This window comes from Hibiscus syriacus, unplaced genomic scaffold (genome assembly GCF_006381635.1).
Source record: "Hibiscus syriacus cultivar Baekdansim isolate YM2019G1 unplaced genomic scaffold, ASM638163v2 tig00116958_pilon, whole genome shotgun sequence".
In the NCBI taxonomy this organism is placed as follows: Eukaryota; Viridiplantae; Streptophyta; class Magnoliopsida; order Malvales; family Malvaceae; genus Hibiscus; species Hibiscus syriacus.
Window position 1 is genome coordinate 636771 of NW_024063484.1, and position 25495 is coordinate 662265.

Sequence of the window (25495 nt, forward strand, 5' to 3'; positions counted from 1 at the left end):
ATAAAAGATAAATGATTATTCTGATAATTTACCCTTTATTACCATTTCTTTTGCTTCTTTTTTTTTCCTAGCAAAAGTTGGGCTTTATGACTATTCTAGGTCACTGTGACCCATTTCTTCAAATCTTATTAGACCTTGTTTAATCAATCTTTTTTTCTAAATTTGATTAGGACTTAATTTGCCATCCACATCATTGAAGAATGGAAAATTCCTCAATTTATTTCAATCCTTTAATTTTTTTTTTATCCTTATGATACACCTAGAAGGCTCTTTGTTTTTTATTACTTCAATTTTTTATTTTAATCATCATTCGATAAATAAATTCTAGGTATTATTTTGGGGAAGTTCTATATATCTTTAATATACAACTAAGGAAAGACGCTATCAGTTTCGTTATTATTTTTTAACAAAAACAGTAAAATTTATATAAAATATTATTATTTATACCTAAAATATTAATTTTTTAACATTTCCGGTAAAGTGTCTAATAATAACAAAATCGGTAGAAAAATAATGTTTTAGATAACGCTCTACCGGATATATTAACAAAACCGGTAAAACATCCAATAATAATAAAATCAGTAAAAATAATAATTTTTTATATAATTTTTTACCAATTTTATTAAAAATAATAACAAAACTAATAATATTTTTCTTTAACTCTATATTAAAGCAGCCTCACGAATTTCCGTTATTTTGATAATAATATTACAGGTAAAAAAACCATAGGCGTGATAGGCTGTTTCACTTTCCCTTACCGTCCAGCCAAAGGTAACCACCCAATTCCTCTGTTTTAGGGTTTCAGTCTTTAACTGAGGAGCCGAGAGGAAAGCTACAATGGAACCATCAAGCAGCAAACATGAACAAACACCAAATACTTGCAGACTCTTTCAACTACCTCACCCTATAATTTTGGACGTTCTCTCAAGGCTTCCCATCATTGACATTCTCCATTGCAGGTGCATTTCCAAGAGGTTCCTTTGTTTCATTTCTGAAGCTGAATTTACATGGCTCCACCTTTCAAGATCACCCCTTTGCATTTTAATCAACACTAGGCCACTCCAAAATTCTCGAAAGAAGCTCCAGGTATCTCATGTTGATGCCAACGGTGAAGTATCCATGTCTCGAAACTCAACTTTACACCCATATCTAACGTACCCACTTGGGATATTTCTGATATAAGTTCTTGCAATGGTTTGCTTTGTTTAGTTGGCCCCAAAAAAGGTGACCCCTTCTACGTCTGTAACCCAATTTTGGGTGAATTTATCACTATTCAACCACCTTATAAAGATAGCCAAAGATGTGGGGTTTGGGGGCTTGGTTATTCAAGTGTTACTAATCAATACAAACTTTTGCAATGCTATTATCCGACAGTTGAATCGGCTAATACAAAGGCTGAAATATACACCGTTGGGTCTGGTACATGGAGAAGCATAGGATCCTGTGCATCTAATCACTGTATTGCTTTACCTTTCGATGCCTTCTTGAATGGAGCTCTTCACTTTCGTAATCATCTTCCTAAAGGTGGTGACTTCATACATTCTTTTGACTTTGATACTGAACAGTTTGGGACAGTTCCACCGCCCGATCATTTTCACTTTCCGAATTTCAAGCAATTTGACATTTGGGTTATGAAGGAATATGGTGTCAAGGAGTCGTGGACCAAACAGTTTGTTATTCAAGATATATTTCCAAAGGGATACGGCTCGGATTTTTATGAACCATTGGTTGTTTTAAGAAATGGAGAAATATTCATGTTGCTCAATAATGAGGCTATAGTTTGTTACAACCAGAAGAGGAAACATATTCGAGGATCTAAATTCTTCAAGATTCGCTCATCGTTCGATACAATTGCTTATACTCCATGCTTTGTTTCTCTCTACAATGTTGCAAAAGGAGAGCAGATCTCCAGGTACTATAACATAATCCTGAATTTAGCTTATGCTTTGTCAATTTAGAAAATTGCAGCCAAGGCCGTGAAAACTTTTAGATGATTGGATGACATGCTTGCTTGATGCTTGAGTTGTTAGATGGAGACATGATCTTTTGTTTTCTGATTCCATGTACAAATTACACAGTACTCTTTCTTTGTATCACGGTTATTAATTAATAAACTGAAAAAAAAATCATGTAGGATGCACAGCACTGGAGTCTATGACAGGATCTGTAAAGATGAGTTCCTCCGGCTGTAGTTTTCCTTTTTATGGGGTTTCCCATGGAGCTGTGAATGACCGTGTGAGTTTTCTTGTTTTCTTGAGTTTATACGAGTCTCCCATTCAATATGCGTTCGTTTGTTATTTAATGATAAATGAAAAGTAAACTTTTAAGGCATATCTATATGCAGGAAACTCGGAGATCTGATGCACAGCTTGTCATGTAATTTGTAACCAAGTTGTTCTCCGAAATCATTGATGTCTAACCCTCTGAGCCTATGAAGTTGAAAATGCTAATTGAATCGTGAACCTTTATTTATTATGTACCAGTTTGATTTATGTATTAACTTAGATGCTGTTGCTTTATTTAATGATTGATGTAGACTGCAAAATCTTATTTCTATGATAGAATTCTTATGAAGGGAAAAAAAAGAATCAGAATTAAACAAAAAGATAAGTTTGTATATAGAAAACTTGAGATAATGCAGTATATATGCATATGGTATTCTCATTTATACATGTCCAACAATTCCAATAATGATGGACATACAGAGATCATGTTCTGCATATATCATCTCTAGCATCTTTAAGTGTTGATTTTCATCGACGATTTTTAAGATTTTGTTCAAGAATTAAGCATTAAAATGGATCTTTTGTTCAAGATCAAGAGAACATCAAGTCTTATGAATGGTTGTTGCATTACATTACTCAGCCCAGTGGCGTATCTACCTTAATCCAGGGTGGGCACTTCTTCTGTTAGTTATTTATGGGCTAAATTTACATGTTTAGTACATATGCTATTATTGTTGTTCCGTTTTGGTATTCACACTTTATTTTTTTTAAATATATAAATATATATGAATTAATTATGTCAAAAATATATATATATATATATTAGTTTGATTTTATGGCAACGAAAATCAGATGTTACATATAAGAGTATGATAAGGTATATCTTTTTTCTTTGTGTATATGATTGAACCACGTGGTGCAAAGCCTATTCAAAATCTAGAACAAAAGCCATCAATTGAGTGTGCTGAATTTTTAAATTTAAATTTATTTTGAATATTTTTAATTAAAAAAAATCTAGAAAGAAAAATCCCACATGTACCTAACTCATTTTGGTTATGCTGCTTCGTTTATTCATCATCACCAGTTTCAAGTCATCGGTCCAATTCATTGCAAACCATTAAATTTCCCGGAATCACCAACTTTGTGCTTTAACCATTAAATTCGTTTTTAGTTTACATATATACATAATGTATTCCTTTAAAAAAAAATTAACACCTAAACAATTTTTTAAAATGCTTAATATAAAAATAAATATATAAACTATACCTCGAAAAATATTTTAGTGCTTAAATAAATTTTCATTAAAAATATATACTTAACGTTCTAACGTTACACTTTTAAGTTTCTTAACCATAACGACCGTTAAATTTAATCGTTATCTGACACGTATCATGCCAATATAGTTTTAAAAAAATTCTGAATTTTTTAAATAAATATATTATTTAAAAAACTTTTACTTTTTTTTTAAAAAAAAATCAACCAATCGTCCCTTCCCCCTTTCCCATTCTCGTCTCCCAAATGCCGGCCGACAACAACTCATCGCCAGCCAGACCTTGCCTGTTCGGATCTCGGTTCCATCGTCGCTTTCCCGCCTCTGTAAGTTCCTTTTTCAATCGGTCAGACCTCCCCCACTACCACCGATTTTTTAAATCGGTGGTATATCATTCCCCAATGTTTTATTCGGCTTAATCAACATTTGGGTTTAGTTTTAATCGATGTTTGGGTTATTTTAATCGGCATTAAATCTTTTCATTGTTCATAATTGATAAGTTTTTTTTAATAAAAATAATATTTTTATTATTAAAAAATAAAAAAAATAACGATAATCACGTAAAAATTCAATGTTAGACATATATTTTTAGCAAAAATTTATTTAGGAACTAAAATATTTTTCAATACATAATTTAGATACTTATTTTTGCATTAAGCATTTGTTAAAAGGTAAGAAACTTTCTCCTACTTCCATCGAACCGTAACTCAATCAAGATAACTGAAGGAGAAAAGAGTAGTCAAAACTTTATTAACATAACCAAAATTAGCAATATCTGATGCAAAATCAACCAAAAACCAATCCCAAACTTATACCTAGAAGGATCACCTAGAACAAAAGTCTGAAAATGTAACTTAAGAGGAACCGTAACCTACGTAGCAAAACAAAATAGTTCAAGAGCTACAAACATAATTCCAATTATGACCCACGAAACTGCAGCAAAATCCAAGGCAAAGTTTTGAAGAATGCTAACACTCAACTTAAGCTTCGTAAACCCTGCTACCAAATCCAGAAACAGCACTTTGAAACATCTCTTTATTTGCCAAAAAGGCCTTCTGGCCAACACTAACCGTTTAAATTATGTTTTTAGCTTTAATTAAAATTTAATTAAGTTTTTAGCTTTCAGGGTATTACTTATTAAAAATTTAATTAAATTTCTAATCTTTTTATCCAAAAAATCTTTAAGGTTTAAAAAATTAATCAATGTCACTGTTTGTTTGGTGAAAATCATTATTGACCACTCTAATGTTGGTATGTATATTAATGAGGTTGATATGTGAATGATAACGTGATAAAAAATACTAAATTATTTTTAAAAAAAATCAAGGATTTAATCTTTAATTTTTGTTGTACATTGACATTTAGAAAAAAAATATTTAAAATAAAAATATTGTTAAAACATTTAAAACTAAATAAACAAAAATTTTAAAAATGTCAAAAATTATAAAAGGATGAGATACTAAAATATTTTTTTGTAATTACTGTTTGTTTGGTGAAAATCATTATTGACCACTCTAATGTTGGTATGTATATTAATGAGGTTGATATGTGAATGATAACGTGATAAAAAATACTAAATTATTTTTAAAAAAAATCAAGGATTTATAATCTTTAATTTTTGTTGTACATTGACATTTAGAAAAAAAAATATTTAAAATAAAAATATTGTTAAAACATTTAAAACTAAATAAACAAAAATTTTAAAAATGTCAAAAATTATAAAAGGATGAGATACTAAAATATTTTTTTGTAATTTTAATAACATTTTATTTTTAATAATTTTTAATATATAGTTTTCTGAATTTTCATATTTTTATACTTTTTATTTTATATAATTTTAATTTTTTATTTAAAGGATAAATAAATTTGATAATTCTATGAAAATCAATTAAGTATTTAATTTTCTTCAAAAGTATATAAGCTCCTTACATCCTTAATTTTTTTAAATATTTTAAATGATATATGTACGCATCGTCACATTAAACAATTTGTCAAGTTAACATATATTTGTGATTAAAAATATCCATAAACTTTGTAACTAATATCAGTATTCTATTAAATATTAAAATTATGACGATTGAATTATTAAAATATTAATTATATTAAAAATTTATAAATTTATGTACTATTTTATTTTTACACTAAAATAAGTAAACATGTTCATGTGAAATACTAGGGTTATATATGGTATAAGCCTACTTCTCACTTGTTCAAATCCATTTTCAACTTGAAATATAGATTTTAATTTTTACTTAAATTTATCACATTTACAAAAAATTAATTTTAAGTATTAAAAGAATTTTAAAATTATTTGTAATTAAATATTTGATAATTATATATAATTATTAAAAAATTGGACGTATTGTTAGTAAAATTTTAAAAACCATCAGCTTAATACTTTTCTTAATGTTAACATTATTGTATTAATATATTAATAGAGATTTAATTGTTATGCGATATAAAATATTTAACATATAAAATAATATAATATGTTATAAATTTAGAAAATAGTTAGATTTGGACATTGAATGTTAATCTAAGCTTTATTCATATTTAGAATTGATTTAATTTTTTATCTAATTTTTTTATCCTAATATTTTTACTTAAATCCTTCCAAAGTTCAAACAAAACTTTAAACCTTAAATAAAAAAGTATTAATCACAAATGTGAATTCCCTTCCCACATCATCTAATATTGAAGTTAAGATAATTGGATGAATAAAACCGAGTTAAAATTATCTATTTATTTTTATCATAAAAATATTTTAATTTATTATTAAACTAAGGTGATTACAAAGTAATATCTGTTTTAAATGCTCTCTACCATTTGACAGCGAATGCTCAATCACCCTTGCACTTGCTGATGCTCGAACTCATGACCTCTAGGAACAACAACTATTCCTTTAACCATTGAGTTAAGTTGGTTCGTACAATTAAAAAAATTATACACTAAGCTAACATATCCTACCTTTATATATATATATATATATATATATATTCCTTTAAATATCATGGTGGTCCAAATAAAAACATAAAGAAGAGAAAGATCTAGAAAGATGGTCATAATATATAATTGATGCAATGCCACAAAATAGAGAGAATTGTAGTTCCTCACATTTGGGATTCCATGTTTTTTTTTCTTCAATTAATATGGTTGAAAATAACGACAAATGAAATTATATACATATATATATATATATAATGAATTATAACATTCACACAACTGGTATAGAAAATGACATTCAAGTTGATAATGATACTATTTTTATTATTTTTTGTTTTTGATTGGATGAGGATTTTATTAATTTGCGTGCCCTGAATACTGAAATTATTTTAAAAAATATCCATGCTTAACTATTGTTTTAGTCCATTTATTACGCTAAAATTTATGATTTAATCATTAAACTCTAATTTTACATAATTTGATCATCTACTTCTATAATGTTACTAGTGAGTCTAAATTGATAACATTATTAATTGCTGTGGTTAAAGTGGTGATCTTGATCTTTTTTTTCTAAAATTACTTTAAAACGTTTGACAGACCTATATATTTATTATTTATTCATACGTGATTAATTGACTTTATATATCGTCTTAATCGTGTGAGTGAAAAAAATTAAATAAAAATATTTAATACCATCATTTTAACAAAAACAACTATTATGATTATTTTATCAATTTAGATTTATTGTTAACTTTATAGAGTAGAGAATCAAATTATTAGAAACTAGAATAGAATGATCAAGTCCTAAATTTTAGGACAATAGAGGGACTATAACATAAATGTGAAAACAATGAGCTGTAAATTTATAATTGAGCAACAGGTCAACCAATAGTTATACGGCACGTCAATGACCACAAAGGAGGGAATTATGGTAATTCAAAACAACTCAAAGTTCCGTTAGCCCCCTCGCTAAGCGCCATAACAGTAATCTCATCCACTCATGTCACTAATCAAACCAATTTTTTTTTAAGAATTATTAATAATAATAATTCAAATTTTCTCATATAAAAATTAATAATAATTACAAAAAAAATTCCCATAAAACAGCAAGCGCCATTTTCTTTTTCTCCATCATCAGCTCACCCAAATTCTCTTCAAAGTTTGAAAAATATAATCAACAACTCCCTCTCTTCACAAGCTCAGGTACTTATATTATATATATGGATTAATATGTAATTTACTGTTGGTGTATAATTCTACGTACCGACAGTGAACTCGTGATGCTATCGGATAAAAAATTTAGATTTTTGTATGCAATTTTTAAGGTTTAACGAAGTATGAGGACATGATTGTATAGATTCATGAGAGCATCAAATACTTTCCCTATATATAATTGATTGATTTTTCTCAAGTATTCTTTTACTTGTTAATTAGTAGGTTGTCTTTAAAAAACAGAAGAAATCTCTCTAGCAGCAATGAAAGGAGTAGTTTTAAGGACGACACCAGATGTATATAAGCAGAGACTATGGAAAAGAAGCTATTTGGATCGAAATCACAAGGTTGATATTGTTAATGGTAAAAAAGGTTCATTTTTAGGCGTGATGAGGCCAAGTTTTGGTGGTGTCGGAGCTGTCATAACCATTTTTTTTCGTAAAACAATTAAATATTATTTTAAAAACAATTACGACTTTATTTTGGAAAAATTGGTGATTTGTAATTAATTTGAATTAAATTGAATAGAGTCGCCATCGACCTTTGGGTTAGGTAGCCGAATACCTAAAACGTCTTTTAAAACAATTTTAAGAAATCATTTTTAGACAAAAATAGTCTGCGTTTACCAAAGATTCAATTAAAATGGATTCGGGAGTCGGTTACATGTGGGGAAGGATAAACACCCCCACAACGCCCAAAATGGTACTGTCGCTTACACATCGTCGTAAATGGTGGAAATTACAATTTGAATATGAAGTAAAAAAAATGATCCATTTATTGAATATTAGTTATAAATAAAATAAAAAAAATCCTTTTCTCGATAAGAAATCCCGAGATTTGCAATCCTCCGCCGGGAAAGCTACCTCGTCTATTTCTTACTTGTAAAGAATATTTTCTCTTTAAAAAAAAATGACGAAAATTGACATAATGCATCACACTATACTTTTCCAAAGATACATCACTCATATTAAGATTCAATGAAGAAATAATAATAAGATTAAATTTAAATATTAAACAATATGAACATCAAATAAATTAACAACAAAAATAAAATAACAATAAAAATAATTTCTATAAGCTTGTAAAAGGAAGAATTTGCATTTTTTATTCTGTTCGAACGTCGTATCGGATTGTACCACTTCGATCAAGTGATACTTTCCACGCCCGTTCTATAAATATGTGTTCTTGAAATTATTCGAATAATATACAATAGAGAAATACAATGGGAATAAATATAAATAAAATATGCGACATAGAATCTTTACATTAAATAAAACAAACAACATTATTTACATAATACAAATAACCAAAAACAACCATCATATAAAACTGACTACAATAAAAATAAGTAAATATTACAAATTAAGATAAAATGATCAAAAAGCAAGTAAAAAGGACTAGAATAACAACACATAAACTCAAAGAGCCAAAATGGTAAAATCAGGAACTTAAAGGACTACAATGAAAGAAACAGAAAATAAAAATTAAAATAGCAATTTTCAGATAAATCAGAGTCCATACTAAAAAATACTAAATAGCATATGTACGAAGCTAAAAATAAACCCATAAATCATGTACAGGACTAAAATGAAAAAAAAAAACAGGAACATAAGGATTCAACAGCAGTTAAACCAATTTCCACATGATGATTAAATTACAACACTTATAAATGCCGTTCTTTCTAAAACACGGCCGTTTCACACGGGGCATTAAAGCCCTAAAACGAGATTGGCCCTCATTCCCTCATCTCTACTTCTTCCCTTCTTAAAACAGAGAGCCAAAGAATGCTCTCAAAGTTCTCCCTCTCCGCCTCTGTCTCCGCCGTGGAGAGAAAAAAAAAAAAAGGGCCACGGCCGCCGCAGCCAGCGGCGATGGCTTGAGAGATCAAACCACGACCAACCCTCCTCTCTTCCTTAGAACAAATAACCTTTCTCCTACCCCAAGCAAAAAAACCGAAAACCCCTATCCGAAACCCTAGATCCAAAATAAGGGACAGTTTACCTTCAATGCGGCCTTCTCTGTTCTGGCTAGGCTACAACGACGAGGTTTTCTACAAGGGTAAGATCTCCTTCACTTTGTTTTTTTTTTAGCCCTCCCTCTCTTTTCTGGTTATCACCCCTCTTTTCTCTTCTTTTGTCTTTTATCTTTTCTTGCATGTGGATTTCCCTTGAGATCATGATGATATCTAGGTAGATAGCCTTTGATTTCTCTGATTTAGGTGAATAAAATCCCGATTTTTCGGGATTTTCGGGTGTTATTTTAATGGGTTTTTAGATTTGGTAAGTTTAGGCCACTATTCTTTGATTTGGTTACTGTTTTTACAGGGACCGGTCACTGTTTGATGGATGGATTCTTCACAGCTCCGATGACAGCGGCGGTGAGGGAAGCAGCCAGCTTGACCGGCTGGGCAAATGAAGGTCCAACGGCTGTGGCGGCTGAGGCAGAGAAGGGTCACACGGCGGCTGGAAGGGGATTAGGGTTGAAACCCTAAATTGATTTAGGGTTTGAAACCCTAAACTGATTTAGGGTTTGAAACCCTAAACTGATTTAGGGTTTGAAACCCTAAATTGATTTAGGGTTTGAAACCCTAATCTGATGGGTTGTTGGGGACCGGGATTGGGCCAATGTAATCTGAATTGGGCTTAGGGTCTCTGGGCCAAATGGGCTTCGGGTTGTTGGGCCTCTGTAATCTGAATTGGGCTTAGGGATTAGGCCTGCAAAAATTGTAATAATAAATAATAATAAAATAATAATATAATGATAATAATAATAATAATAATAATAAAATAACGGAAAAAAAACCCGGACAAAAACGGGTGTTTACAGGAGCAATTACCAGTCGTGGTATGATGCAAGAATGCTCTTGTTGTTGTTCGTTCCATGGCAATGGAAAGAACATCTCGAGTTCAAGACAAAGGAGGCTTGAGACGCGGGCTGAAGCAATACTTTCACCTATCTCTGATCCTACACCAACTATGCAAAAGGCATAGTTTTCTTCTATTTACATACTTATGTTTTTTACTGTTACATTCTATTATAATTATTAATTTTATTTTCGTATCATATTGATACTGTGTGATTCTCTGCACAGAGAGTATTTACTTTTGGCAAAGGAAGGAGTGAAGGGCATAAGGGCATGAAGTCTCTGGTAAGGATTCTACATCTTAGTTTCATTAAAAACTGAAAATTTAAAGCATGGCTAATGTTCACTAAAATTCCACAGTAGATTTTTTTTAATGCATTATTATGAATTATTGCAAGTTTCAAGATAGGTTAATAATTATGCTTTTGTTGTTTATCTAGTTGGGCGGGAAAGGAGCAAACCTTGCAGAGATGTCCAGCATTGGGCTATCAGTTCCACCTGGACTTACCATATCAACAGAAGCATGCCAGGAGTATCAGCAGAATGGGAAAAAGCTACCAGAAGACATATGGGAGGAGATATTGGAAGGGTTAAAGATTGTGGAACAGGACATGGGTGCCACCCTTGGTGACCCTTCCAAGCCACTTCTCCTCTCGGCTCGTTCCGGTGCTGCGGTAAGGGATTTGAAAAGTTTAAGTCATGCAGTGATCCGATTGGTTCTGGTATCCTAACCAGGGTTTTAAATAGCATTTGCGGTCACGTTTTCGTTCGCGCATTTATCACGGTTACGGATATAACGGATGCTATTACGGTCATTAAGAATATCGCGATGGTGAATTTTTTTTTAGAATGAGCTGATTTTTTTAATAAAAAACATTTTTTTATTAAAAAAAATTAAAATAACGGAATAATAGCAGAATAGCGGTCCGTTGTTGCCGTGATTGGCCACGATATGCCGCTATTGGTGTGATCCCGCTTCACACCGTTACTTTTCGCGATAACGGTTTCGGACACCGCCGCGACTGCTATATAACGGCCGCGATACCGCTATTCGGCCGCTATTTGAAACCCTGATCCTAACAATAAGCAACTTTGGAAGGCTTACTTTTAATTATCAGCAATAAACATAAAACATATTGTCAACTGTCAAGATTGCTTGTCAACTGATATTTGTTACATATGTCAAGATTTCGATGCCTGGTATGATGGACACTGTCCTTAACCTTGGACTGAATGATGAAGTGGTTGCTGGTTTGGCGGCAAAAAGTGGCGATCGTTTCGCTTATGACTCTTATCGACGTTTCCTTGATATGTTTGGAGATGTTGTAAGTGATTCTTCTTCATGAGTTGATGATTAATATCATTACGTTAGCACATCTGAACAAGTGTATCTTCAGCAGAGTTTCTTGTTCAGTTTCTTTCACATGATTTTGGTTGTTGACCTGAACTCAATGAAATACTTGGGCCGAATAGACACAACTCCAGCGACTCATTCGACTTCCTTAAATATTTTCTTCAAGTTAATCGTTATGGTTTCCTGTCAGTGCAATATGGCATAATCTTGTCATATCTATTTCTCTCTATATTGTTCTAAGTTTTGTCAAAACTACTTTTATTGGTAATTTTAGGTGATGGGCATTCCACACTCATTGTTTGAGGAAAAGCTAGAGACAATGAAGGAAGCAAAAGGAGCTAAACTTGACACGGATCTAACTGCAAATGACCTCAAAGAACTCGTTGAACAATACAAGAATGTTTACTTAGAAGCCAAGGGTGAAAGGTTTCCTTCAGGTAGAGGAATGCAACACTGAATTATTTTTCTCACCGTTACTTAGACACTTGCTCTGATGCACATCTAGACTCTTCAACTTAGGAAAATTGAACATGCCTGTTTTCAAACTCACACCCAAGACTGAGTAACTAAGTACTCAAGTGTTGAGTTCATATAAGAGCTCTCCCAAGCTAAGCCCTCAATTATTTTTCATGTACATGGTAAACTAGAAACTTATGATACAACTTTATTTGTAGATCCGAAGCAGCAGTTGTTTTTGTCTGTTAAGGCAGTTTTTGATTCTTGGGACAGTCCAAGAGCCAATAAGTATAGAAGCATCAATCAGATAACTGGTTTAAAGGGAACTGCAGTGAACATTCAGACAATGGTGTTTGGTAACATGGGAAATACTTCAGGGACCGGGGTTTTATTCACTAGAAATCCTAGCACCGGTGAGAAAAAGCTATACGGGGAATTCCTCGTAAATGCTCAGGTAGTAAACATGTATCAAAATTCATATCTCCGCAGAGCTTCCTCATATTTTCCATATTGGTATGATGAGTGTAAGACTGATTTTGTGATAATTAATGAATGTCAATGATGTATCACTCTTGAAAAGGGAGAAGATGTTGTTGCTGGAATTAGAACACCATAAGACTTGGACACCATGAAAAGCTACATGCCTGAAGCTTACAAGGAGCTGGTTGAGAACTGTGAGATTCTTGAGCGGCATTACAAAGATATGATGGTATAATTTCTCTCTTCCGTACTAGATATGGTCTCATCATGTTTTTATATTAACAACTTCATTGGTTTTGAGTTGTTCCCATTTTGGTTATCACTCTTGAACCTACGCAGAAGAATCAGTTCTGGGCACTTACACTTTTTTCCGAAATGCAGGACATTGAATTCACAGTTCAAGAAAATAGATTATGGATGCTGCAATGTCGATCTGGAAAGCGTACCGGTAAAGGTGCAGTTAAGATTGCTGTAGACATGGTTAATGAAGGGCTAGTTGATAAACATGCTGCAATTAAGATGGTGGAACCACAGCATCTAGACCAAATTCTTCATCCACAGGTATGCACACTGTAACGTTAAATATCATGGAAAAGTACGCTTCTTAGTTTTATTTGTAAACTTGATTGAAGTATGGTTCCAAAGGCTTATAGAACTTTCTTTACTTTGGCATTCATAACAATCCATAGAAGACTATAGAATCATAAGGATGTAGCATACACATTCATCAAATGATTATCATATTCATTTTCAATATGTTTTAGTTATTTGATAGATACTGGGATGAAATGATTAACATTGTGCTTTTTTTTCATTTAGTTTGAGGATCCATCTGCTTACAAAGACAAAGTGGTTGCCATGGGCTTACCGGCTTCCCCTGGAGCAGCTGTTGGGCAGGTTGTGTTCACAGCAGATGACGCTGAAGAGTGGCGTGCACAAGGAAAAAGTGTTATCTTGGTATGTTTATGTTCATGTCCATTTATACATTTTCCTTCTCATTCTACTATATTCTGGACTAAAAGATGTATTAAAGTATAATTTTGAGAAAAATATATGACTTGTTTAGAGGGGCAATCCATTTAGATGTTTAAAATACCAAACTATTCTGTTCTAACGCATTTTGAGTAATAAAACCGTGTCATATGCAGCTAAAATTATCTTTTTCTATAATCTGACAGACTTGACACTCATGATTTTGCATTCTTATAGGTAAGGACTGAAACCAGTCCGGACGATGTTGGAGGTATGCATGCGGCAGCAGGGATTTTGACGGCTAGGGGTGGAATGACATCTCATGCAGCTGTTGTAGCACGTGGATGGGGAAAGTGCTGTGTTTCTGGCTGTTCCGATATTCGTGTGTACAATGCTGAGAAGGTAATTTTACTCTTCCATCTCCTCTAAATTGCCTTTCTTCATGAAATGGTGTCCACTATATGTGCTACTATGTCTACAGTGCAGGTTCTCTCAGTTGGAGGAGTAGAAATCCAAGAAGGAGAATGGCTTTCACTCAATGGCTCTACTGGTGAAGTGATTCTCGGAAAACAGTCGCTTTATCCTCCAGCATTAAGTGGTGATTTAGAAACCTTCATGTCTTGGGCTGACCAAGTTAGGCACATCAAGGTTCTATATGTATTTTTAGCTGGTCAAGGATTTGTATTATGTACTCGAGTATTCTGAAGGTCTCTTAACTGATTAAGCCTTATATTTTTCTGATAGGTAATGGCAAATGCTGACACACCAGAAGATGCATTGACAGCAAGAAATAATGGTGCTCAAGGGATTGGCCTTTGCAGGACAGAACACATGGTAACTTTTCTTTCATCATACTCCTTGACTTTGCAAGTTCTTTAATCATCCGCAACATAAATAGAAGTTCCATGCAAAATTGATGATTCATTATATAGTACAAAGGGACTCCATCAGTTCATTTTCTGTCCTAAAGACTCGTTGTTTTTTTGAATCCCTCAGTTCTTTGCTTCAGATGAGAGAATAAAGGCTGTGAGAAAGATGATAATGGCAGTAACCCCTGAACAAAGGAAAGCGGCCCTTGACATCTTACTTCCTTATCAAAGATCAGATTTCGAGGGAATTTTCCGTGCAATGGATGGTACTTTCCTCATCTTCTGTTCATTTTGTGACTAGGAGTCTGAAAAACTCACTGGCATTATACCAACCTGGTTGGAACTTTACTGGTGTGTTGAATTCGCATAGGATACCCTATTTCCTTCTTTCGGTTTGCCTCTATTGATGAATGTGAATTTCATTTGAACTTCAGGCCTTCCGGTAACAATCCGATTGTTAGACCCTCCACTTCATGAGTTTCTTCCAGAGGGAGACTTGGAAGAGATAGTGAGTGAATTAACTTCAGAGGCAGGCACAACTGAAGATGAAGTTTTCTCAAGAATTGAAAAGTTATCAGAAGTGAATCCCATGCTTGGTTTCCGAGGCTGCAGGTATTCCTTTTGATCATCTTTAATCCATTTAAGAATGTTATTAGAAAACTAATAATGGTAAAAATCTAGTTTTATTTACCAAGGAATCATAATAGATATACAAAAATACTAAGTCTAGATTAAAAAACATGAAGTAAATATTTAACTTGTAACCAAGAATAAATTACAATAATATAAAATATTTAATTTAATTTAATTTTAGCCTGTAACACTCCCCTGAAGCTATAACATAAATATTAATCATATTCAGTTTGTTACACAAATAAAAAACTCGATTTCTATTCAACGTCTTTATGAATAAATCAACAATATGCTCTTATGTCTTCACACAACCAGTAAATATTATGTTGCCTAGAATCTTTTCACGAATGAAGTGACAATCAATCTCCATATATTTGATTCTTTTGTGATAAACTGGATTTGGGGCAATATGGAAAGTTATTTGGTTGTCACACCAAAGATTGGTTGTGATTTAGGACTTTTAAATGTTTTGGGTGCGAACGTAAACCGATTAACTGTGCTTACTGCAAATGCAACGTTTGGATGCATTATGATAAAAAAAAATAATTTCCCAACTATCCTTCTATACCTCTCAGGATCTTCAAAATGAAAATCATCTTTCATAGGATATTCGTTAGAAATCATAGTACTACAAGGTTTTATTGTCATTTTTCTAGTTTCTGCAAGTAAATAAGGGACATACTTTCTTGGAAATAGATATATACCCTTCTTATTTCTCATTACTTCTACTCCCAAAAAGTATTTCAACTGGTCTAAATCTTTCATGTGAAACTGAGTTTGCAAGAAAGATTTAAGAGACGCAATTTTTGCTCCATTTCTTGAGTAAACAAACCTTTTCATTTTCCCCTGAGCAACAAACCCATGTGATATATACACTTCTTACTAAAGATCACTATGAAAGAAAAAAAAAACATTATGGATATCTAATTGATACTAGGGCCAATGATCAGTAACTACTACAGAGAAACAAATGAACATATGAAATTTTGGGCATGAAAAAGAAGATATTCAAATAATTCAACCCATAAGATTGAGCGTAGCCTTTCCCTACAAGTCAGGTTTTAAGTCGAACCACCAATCCATCTAGATTTGTTTTGACAATAACCATTTACATCCAACAACCTTCTTTCTTGGAGACAAATCGTCTAGATCCTTTGTATGATTCATCAAGAATCAATATTTCCTCAAGCATAACATCTTACCAGCCAAGATTGAATAAAGCTACTTTCACTGTCTTAGGAATGAAAATAGTCTGAAGAGACAAGAAAGGCCTGAGAGGAAGAAGATAATTGATCATAGTAAACAAAATTGGTAATAGAATAAAGATCAAATGTCGAAGGAGCTGACCTAGGACATTTATCATCAGTCTTACGTCGCCATTTGTTATCAGGACATGTAGTATCAGTCTCTCTTTGTAAGAACAATAATTGTTTTGTTCCGTATGAGATCCACCATTATTATCCTCAAGTTGATGTATAGAAGTACTATTTAACTGATAAATGAATCACTCGTCATCTTATCTTGAGTTAGAAGGTGCAAATAATGAAGGAAGCACATAAAAGTACCAAATGGAGCATAGGTTGAATTTGGATAATCGTAGAAGCATACATACATACATATAATCATCATTAACATGGATTCTGATTTTCTATCAACAGGCTGGGGGTATCATATCCTGAACTAACTGAGATGCAGGCCCGTGCCATCTTTCAGGCTGCCGTCTCAATGAGCAACCAAGGGGTTAAAGTTCTTCCTGAGATAATGGTTCCCCTTGTTGGAACTCCCCAGGCATGATCTTTCTTTTGATGTTTTCCATATCTTCTATACTTAGTATTGTTTTAATCATTTCGATCTAAAACATTGTTGCTGTTAGTAAAATGAGCTTATAATTCATCTGTCCCTGCTGATTTTAGTTTCTAGACATCCGAATTGATTAAATACTAAAAGCATCATTGATCTTTCAGAGAATTGACACTTAATAAGTTGCAGGAACTTGGTCATCAAGTCGGTTTAATACGGAGTATTGCAAAGAAAGTGTATTCTGAGATGGGTTCTATCTTAAGCTACAAGGTGGGGACAATGATTGAAATACCCAGAGCTGCCTTAGTTGCTGATGAGGTACGCTAAACAACCTATAGTTTTACCCCCTATGTTACCGAACTCTTTGTTTTTCCTAGAATGATCGTACCGGAAACTCTTCCGTATCCGAGTAACATAGCTTTGTGTAAACTCCGGGATAGTGGCGGTTTGTATATTTTCCTTGCCTTCAAAGTTCAAACTCTGGCATGGGATGAAAATTGATTTTATTTGTACTTTCTACTAGGAGAAGCATTTTCAGATACGCATTTCAGTAAAAGATTGATATATATATATGTAGTCATGAACTATGACAACTATGCCTAACATTTCAAACGTTTGATAATGGTAGATTGCAAAGGAAGCTGAATTATTCTCTTTCGGGACCAATGATCTTACACAAATGACATTCGGGTATAGTCGAGATGATGTTGGAAAATTTCTCCCCATATATCTATCCAAAGGCATTCTGCAAAGTGACCCCTTTGAGGTCAGTCAATAGTATTTGAATGTTCATAAGCTTTCTGAAGAAACAAACATGGCAATTACAAAATCAAAGAAGATTTCATAATAACAATTGGATCCTTTGCCAGGTTCTTGATCAGAAAGGTGTAGGCCAACTCATCAAATTCGCCACGGAAAAGGGTCGCCAAGCTAGGCCAAGTTTGAAGGCAAGTATACCTGATAATAATCCATTAACTTAAAAAAAAAAAAGGGCATTCATCCGTAAATTTAGATGTCAAGCAGATTGAATGTCAGCCTATGTGAATATATTTAGGAACTGGTTTCGAAACATTTTCTTCTGGGAATAATACAATGATGATGAACAGGTTGGAATTTGTGGAGAGCATGGAGGGGAGCCTTCTTCTGTTGCATTCTTTGCAGAAGCTGGATTGGACTATGTTTCATGTTCTCCATTCAGGTTAGATAGCTTCTTATAATACTTCTCTATTACAAATATAGAGGGACAAGGGATTTTATGTTAGGGGATGAACTTATAAAATTTTAGAGTGCCAAAACAGATTACAATAGAAAATATTTAAATTAGATAGAATTTAAAAATTTCAGGTGGCAATCGCCCCCTGTAGTCCTTCAGTCCATCCCTGATTGTACTGTGATATTTAGCTTTTTATAATAACTGGATCAAATTCCTTATGCAGGGTTCCAATTGCAAGGCTAGCAGCAGCTCAAGTTGCCATATGACAGGATCTGGAAATCACCCCAAGCAACTCCATTATCAGATGCTCCTGCAACTGTTGTGCTATTTGCAAAATGTAAATAAATTTCATACAAAATATTTTATAGAATAAGCAGATTGCTGTCATGTATAAGCCTACAAAAGAAATACTACAATGAACATTGACTATACAAAGTGTAAATATTGAATAAGACTCGCCTCCTCATATGTCATCGAGATAGAGTTGAAACCTTTGATTATTACAGGAAATTTTATGGGCATGCATGCAAGGCCTTTTCTTGTTGTTTTTATAGTTCTTGTTTACACCTTTTATTGTTTGAATTACTGTTCGTTAATATTGAATTATTATTTTTTATCATTAATGTATATAAATAAATGATTTATTTTTTAATTGTTAAGTAGTGATTCAGCGTGGATATGTGGTCTTCCCAGTTTCAATTTTTTTTTAATTAATGTCTACAAATTTCGTTGCATGAATTTTAAAATCACAAGGTTCTTATGGATAATATTTGGAAGAATTGTTGGGAAGATTGGTATGTCTGCCTTAGATTTAGAGATAACCATTCAAGAGTCAAGACCATAGTGTTAAATTGTGGCCACGAAGCAGTATAATGGCCGTATCGTAACATTTTTCGCGATACATATTTGTGTGTCATGGTCAAGACCATGAGCCATGCGCTGGTGAGGTCCAGATAAATAGTTGTTTACTGTTTCCTATTGAATTGGTTATCTAGCAACTGGTTTAAGTTGAGAGGCACATATTCGTGTGGACATTGTATGTGTCTAGCTATTGATCATGGTTCTTTTATTCTAAATAACTGGTCGATAGCACTGTTTATTCGCGGATTTCTACTTCCTATTATCCATTATACAAGTCAGTTAAAACTAGAGATTACCCCTACATAGTACTACTTGACTGGTGTCTAGGTTTTGTTGCTTCTGTGGAATCTTATGGTTCTTCAAGCAAGGAGTCGAAAAAGTCCAATGGGATGTTGAACACGTTTCACTTGACTTTTGAAGTGAATTCTAGCAGTTATGTTGTTTCCCTAGAGTTATTTACGCAACCAATCTTGTAGCCAGTCAATCTTCTTAAATCATGTTGTTCTGACATGGACATGGGATTATAGCCCTCCAAATATATCTTATACATACACGGTGTTCAAGTTACATAGGTTCATAATTCCCATCCTTGTGCAGTTTGGGCAGGTTTTCCCAGGAGAATCCACCATGGAAACAAGTTTGTCGTCTGCACCGTAACAGATGATCAGATCATCGAGGAGGGAAAGTGCTTCCAATGGATTCTTTGAGGAAGAAAAAAGGGTGTATCTTCTTCCAACCTCTTGGACTCCATTGTTTCCCGATGAGTGATTAAAGGAATCAAAGGACCATACAAACTTTCACCATAGAACCTTAACATTATTTTGGTTCAATGGTCCAAATAATTGAATACTGATGTAAACATGTGGCAAACAGCTTCTACCTAACCAGGGACCCCTTTTCGGGGTGACAAATTGAATTATTTATTAGCTTTTTTTTCTCTAATTAGCATCTTCTGTAATTGTAATGGTCATATTCACAATAATGATCGTCTCTTTTTTGCTAGGGATATTTTGTTTTACATACAAAGTCAACAAGTAGGGGCGGATGCACTAAGACCCTAGGGGTCAAGTGAATCCCATTATTTAAAAAAAAAGAAATTTAGAAAATTAAAATTTTAGACCCCTATTCATAAATTTTTAGATCCGTTACTGTCAACCAGATACATATAAAAGATGCCCCAAATCAAGGATTAAAAACTCATGGGGCCGTTCATTTTCAGAGGACAACTAACACATTAATACCAAATATGACCATGGGTAAGCCATGTATCTTCTGCCCTACTTTGTACATCCATTTTCTTTCGCGACTGTCTAGTTTCTTTGGCATTTATGTACGTATGCATATCCGATCGATACAAGTATATCCGATTATTCTATTCAGGTTCTCAGTACATAATATGTACCGATTAGAGACAATGACATAAATCTTGGTTTCATATAATTGGTAGCAGTTGATTTAGCTTTGTCGTGTTGTTGAAGGAGCTCAACAATCTTTGCGCCATTTTCAACTCCCGCCACATTACTTGACGGAGCAGTTGGGGATCTTTCGTCTCTTTAACTATTTTTTCAAGTCCTTTTTTGCAACCACATTTCGAGTTTTCTCCGATGCAGACCGGAAAGATTCGAGAGTTCTTTTGCAGTGATCAGGGGTCTTCCATGTTGAGGATTCTGAGAAGAAAACTACGGCATCTTTGCTCGAGAATACAGCGGCTGATGCGGAAGCGACCGAGGACGAAGGTCATCATCCGAAGGCTTGGGAGGTTGAACTCGAAAGTTCATCGAAAAGGAGATGTTGGAACCAAAATTTCCAACATTGATTTATATGGCAACTTGGGATTTTGCAATCCTAAAAGACCAATAAGAATTGCAACTTTTAATGTTGCTATGTTCTCTCTTGCACCAGCCATTTCAGAAGCTGACGAAGCTGGTTTATTTAGCTATGGAGATGATGATTATATCGGTTTCAAAGCTCCGCTTGAGTTCGGTATTCATAACAAGTCTCCGAATCATTATCCGAAGAGTATACTCAAGCAATCTCCCCTGCATAACTCCCACAAGCAAAACAAGCTCTCCAGATCAAACCTCAAGGTTTCAATCAACCTTCCTGATAATGAGATTTCATTGGCACGGAGTAAATTTCTAAGCTTCATCGAGGACGTAAACGAGGGCACATCAGACTCAATCACTAACAGAATCAATCGGGGGAATGTAATTATGAGATCGCCCGTTTGTTTGCCTGCGAATATGATCAAATTCTGGAATGAAGGGGGCTCAAAAAACGGCAGAAGCATTGCAGAAGTGCTTAGGGAGCTTAATGCTGATATCTTAGCTTTGCAAGATGTGAAAGCAAATGAAGAAGAAGGGATGAAGCCATTATCTGATTTAGCTTCAGCACTCAAAATGAAGTACGTTTTTGCCGAAAGTTGGGCTCCGGAATACGGAAATGCGATCCTCTCGAAATGGCCAATCAAACAATGGACCGTACAAAAGATAGCCGACGACAACGATTTCAGGAATGTGCTCAGGGCCACCATTGATGTACCATGGGCTGGAGATGTGAACTTCTATTGCACCCAACTTGATCATTTAGATGAAAACTGGAGAATGAAGCAAATCAAAGCAATAATTGAATCAAACAGCTCTCCTCACTTATTACTTGGAGGTTTAAACTCTCTTAATGCATCAGATTACTCGTCAGAAAGATGGACAGATATTATCAAGGTAATATTTCTCGGTTTTCGATGTTACTCAAACTCTTGATTTTATTTTAAAAACTTGTATCCGACACTAACCCGGATTTTGGGATGTCGATATTGCAGTACTACGAGGACATAGGCAAACCAAGACCAAGAACTGAAGTCATGAAGTTGCTGAGGGGAAAAGAGTATGTAGATTCCAAAGACTATGCTGGTGAATGTGAACCGGTGGTCATCATTGCCAAAGGCCAAAGTAATATGATCAGATCACAATTCATTTTTTTGCCATTTTTCTTTCGCTTTTCAGATTTTTTTAACAGTTTCGAGTTCGATTTACAGATGTTCAGGGAACCTGCAAATATGGGACACGAGTCGATTACATTTTAGCATCACCGAACTCTCCGTATACCTTTCTTCCCGGATCGTACTCTGTGATTTCATCAAAAGGTACTTCGGATCACCATATTGTTAAGGTCGATATTGTGAAAGAAAGTGAGAAATCTCAGAAAAATGTCATAAAAAAGCATATGAATGTTGCCCAAAAGCTAGTATGTTTAACGAACTGAAGATGCTTTAGAAGCATTTGGAACATAAATGCTTGATGTTTTATTTCTCTTTCTTATTAATTTTCTTACATTGTCATGTATGAGACAAATAAACTGCATGTATATCAGTATTTATGTCTGATTTCGACCATATTTCTCTGAAATTAATGTAAGATATAGATTAAGCTTGCATTTTTAACGAGCTTTCATTTTTTTTTCTTTTGGTTTCGTGCTAAAAAGTGAGTATTAAATATAAATATGTTTTTAATTTTAATAATATTATTTTATTAAGAAATAATTATAATTCCATCAATTAGGTGCTAACTCAGTACTATTGCCGTTGAATATTCTTAGCTAATTACTTAAGGGTTTGGAATTTAAGATTATTTTTTTAGAAATATAAAAAAATATAATCACGTGTCTATATTTTTAAATATATATCAAATATAAATATTAAATACAAATATTTATGGAGAACGAAAAAAAAAACAATTTCAGACACTTTACTATCTAATATATTTACTAAGTCATTTGGTTGGTAAACAACCAGAGGCTAAACGGCATGGGTCAACCATTGTACATAATAATAAAGCCAAGTGTTAGAAAGGTCTAATAAGCATTACGATTCATTTTCTACGATGACGATGTCAACGATGACTATGATAATGATTAAAATGACAAATATTAATTGCGATAAAATTAGGTATGGCATGAAAAAATATTAAAATATAATAGTAAAATAATATGAATATTTAAAATATATATAATATTAACACTCATTTATTAAATTTATATAAATATAAAATAATTTTAAAAACTTTAAACAGTTATTTACCTAACCGTGGGAAGAAATTGAGATTTTAAATTGAAGATGATAAGCAGGAAGTGATTGCAGAGTTTGCTAAGCTAGATGGATTTTAATTGATGTCGTTCATTGATGTTAGTTCATGTCTTGCCTAAATAGTTTTGATTGTAATGCTTTAGGTTTCGGATTGTGAGGTGTGTCGTAGAAAGAATTAGAATTTATTTAGGAAAAAAAGGGGAAAAAAGAGTTAAGTGCTTAATTTGGATTAGATATCACAATTATTTAACTTTTTTCTTCTTTTTTTACCAAATTGACATTCATTACCTTAATTATCTATTCTAAAGATTTTTCAAGCCCATTAAATTTACTTATATTTAAGGATAATGTGTAACCTTATAAATTCTTCAAAAGTATATATCCCAAAATCTTTACAACACACCCTCCTACAAAATAAATACAAATGAAGCACACTAAATAAAAGCACTACTAAGTAAATGTGTGTGCACAAAATTAAATTCTCATCCAATGAACATTTGAGCAATATTGACAATAAAGCTCAAAAGTTTCTAACAATGAAAATTGTAACAATTAAGCTATAGAACTCTTTGTCGTTAGGATTACGTGTATTAATATATGGATTGATATGTTAAATCTAGTTATATTTTTCAGACTAGATGTCGAAATTCGATACAAATTATGTATTTCTTTTCAAATATTTGAAATGATTATAAAGTAATATATATTCATAATTTCTTAATCATTGACAACATATACTTCTTTTAACATTTCTTGTTGAATTCGATACAAATTATGTATTCAAAAAAAAACCTCATTATAATTTGAAAACTAAAATACAACGGTAAATAAAAAGGTTGTTGACCATATGTAGAAATTACTCAATCTCAATCTACAAATTAACCAGGAAGAAGCAAATTGGTCTTATTTGAAGAATGTTCAATGGAAGGGTACCCTAGGCCATGGCGTTTGTTAGGGAAACACATGAAGGCCATTGAAACTATGAGTGTAACCAGAGGCAATACAGTTAGGCAGATTAAAGCATTGGAACTCGTCGACAAAGATGGATAAAAACACTTCACGGTACTGGGTTCTAAAAGGACTAAAACCGTGAAGACGATAGACGAAAAGAAAGCGTGAACGAAGTCGCTAAACCGGAGTTTATAGCTCGACGAGTTCACCGATTCCGACGGCAGCGGTGGCGGCCAAAGACCCTTGAATGTTGCTATCCCGTAACGAGTTTTACCGTGGCCGTCTCTGTAACTGTCGGTAAAGCAGCTGAAAACGCATGAGAAGCCGCAAAGGAAAATGAGAATGGTGGTTGAGTACTTGTTAAGTGGAGTTTTGCAGTTGCCATAGTCAGTGAAAATAGGGTTTAAGAAGTTGAAAATGAAGACAGTACCTGTCGGAAGGAACTTGACGAAGTTGCCCATTTTGGAACATAAAAAATGGATTGCCATGTTTGTTTTTCCTTCTTTTTTTCTCTTTTTCTTTCAGCATATGCAGTGTTACAAGATTTTCGTTTGTGTGTATTTATAGGGAGAATCTGAATAACTTGTTAAAAAATAATTAAATTTAAGAGTATATATGTATTTGAACCCAAATCTGTAAATCCATCTAGATTAAACATAGTTCAAATTTGATCTAATCCGATTTGATCATTAGAGCTTATCTATCTCAAACCTGAAAATGACTTGAACAAGACATGATATAATCCTAAAATAACCTAAACCCAAAATGAATCTAACTTAAAATAATCCAAATCTACACCCGAAACCAACTTTTGAACTTGAACAAGAACCATAAATGACCCAATAAGAAGAATAAGATTGATAAACTTAAATGACTCAAACCCAAAATGATATAAGTTCGAAAAATTCATACGCAAATGACCTAATTATGGATAAAGAGAGTGTTGTTCTCTATTGAAGTCCTGGATTCGAGTAGTTATATCTTTAGGGTATGTATGTTACCAATAATTAAGAAATATTATAAACAAATATTATTTTATAATCACTCCATACATTAAAGAAAAACTCAATTCAAAAGTGACCCGCACACCTAATTTTCAACACCTAATTTACAACTCTTAAGTAAAATTGGATGAACAATATATAGATAGAAAGGATTGCTTCCACGTAAAATTCAATGATATATTAGAAGAGATACATACGTATAGGGATAAATGATGGATAATAATATAGTTAGAAACGTATCACTTTGCATTTAGCTTAAAATTGAAAATTTCTTAGATTATTTAGCAAGTATTCGTTTTCGAGAATAA

The 25495-nt window shown here is 33.1% G+C and overlaps 3 protein-coding genes and 1 pseudogene across 3 annotated transcripts; 3 read left to right on the plus strand and 1 right to left on the minus strand.

The window, feature by feature from the left end:
- The first annotated feature begins 753 nt into the window (after positions 1–753).
- Positions 754–2499, plus strand: LOC120189651 (annotated as a pseudogene).
- Positions 2500–7549: 5050 nt separating this feature from the next.
- On the plus strand, positions 7550–18804 carry LOC120189650 (pyruvate, phosphate dikinase, chloroplastic-like). The gene is given in 22 exon segments (XM_039192869.1): positions 7550–7641; positions 7873–8064; positions 10477–10634; positions 10742–10798; positions 10954–11187; positions 11701–11838; positions 12142–12304; positions 12542–12777; positions 12904–13032; positions 13185–13364; positions 13623–13760; positions 14013–14177; positions 14262–14423; positions 14520–14609; positions 14772–14910; positions 15079–15256; positions 16936–17065; positions 17267–17395; positions 17706–17843; positions 17947–18024; positions 18184–18275; positions 18514–18804. Coding segments are annotated over 21 exon segments (2928 nt in total). The 5' UTR covers positions 7550–7641; positions 7873–7913; the 3' UTR covers positions 18557–18804.
- A 1678-nt stretch (positions 18805–20482) lies between these two features.
- On the plus strand, positions 20483–22459 carry LOC120189454. The gene is made up of 3 exons (XM_039192738.1): positions 20483–21871; positions 21970–22099; positions 22186–22459. The coding sequence occupies exons 1-3, from the start codon at positions 20756–20758 to the stop codon at positions 22410–22412; spliced, it is 1473 nt and encodes a 490-aa protein (XP_039048669.1). The 5' UTR covers positions 20483–20755; the 3' UTR covers positions 22413–22459.
- A 1597-nt stretch (positions 22460–24056) lies between these two features.
- On the minus strand, positions 24057–24711 carry LOC120189604 (protein DMP2-like). The gene is made up of 2 exons (XM_039192838.1): positions 24614–24711; positions 24057–24489 (listed from the first exon to the last, which is right to left on the minus strand). The coding sequence occupies exons 1-2, from the start codon at positions 24709–24711 to the stop codon at positions 24111–24113; spliced, it is 477 nt and encodes a 158-aa protein (XP_039048769.1). The 3' UTR covers positions 24057–24110.
- Between the last annotated feature and the right edge of the window lie 784 nt (positions 24712–25495).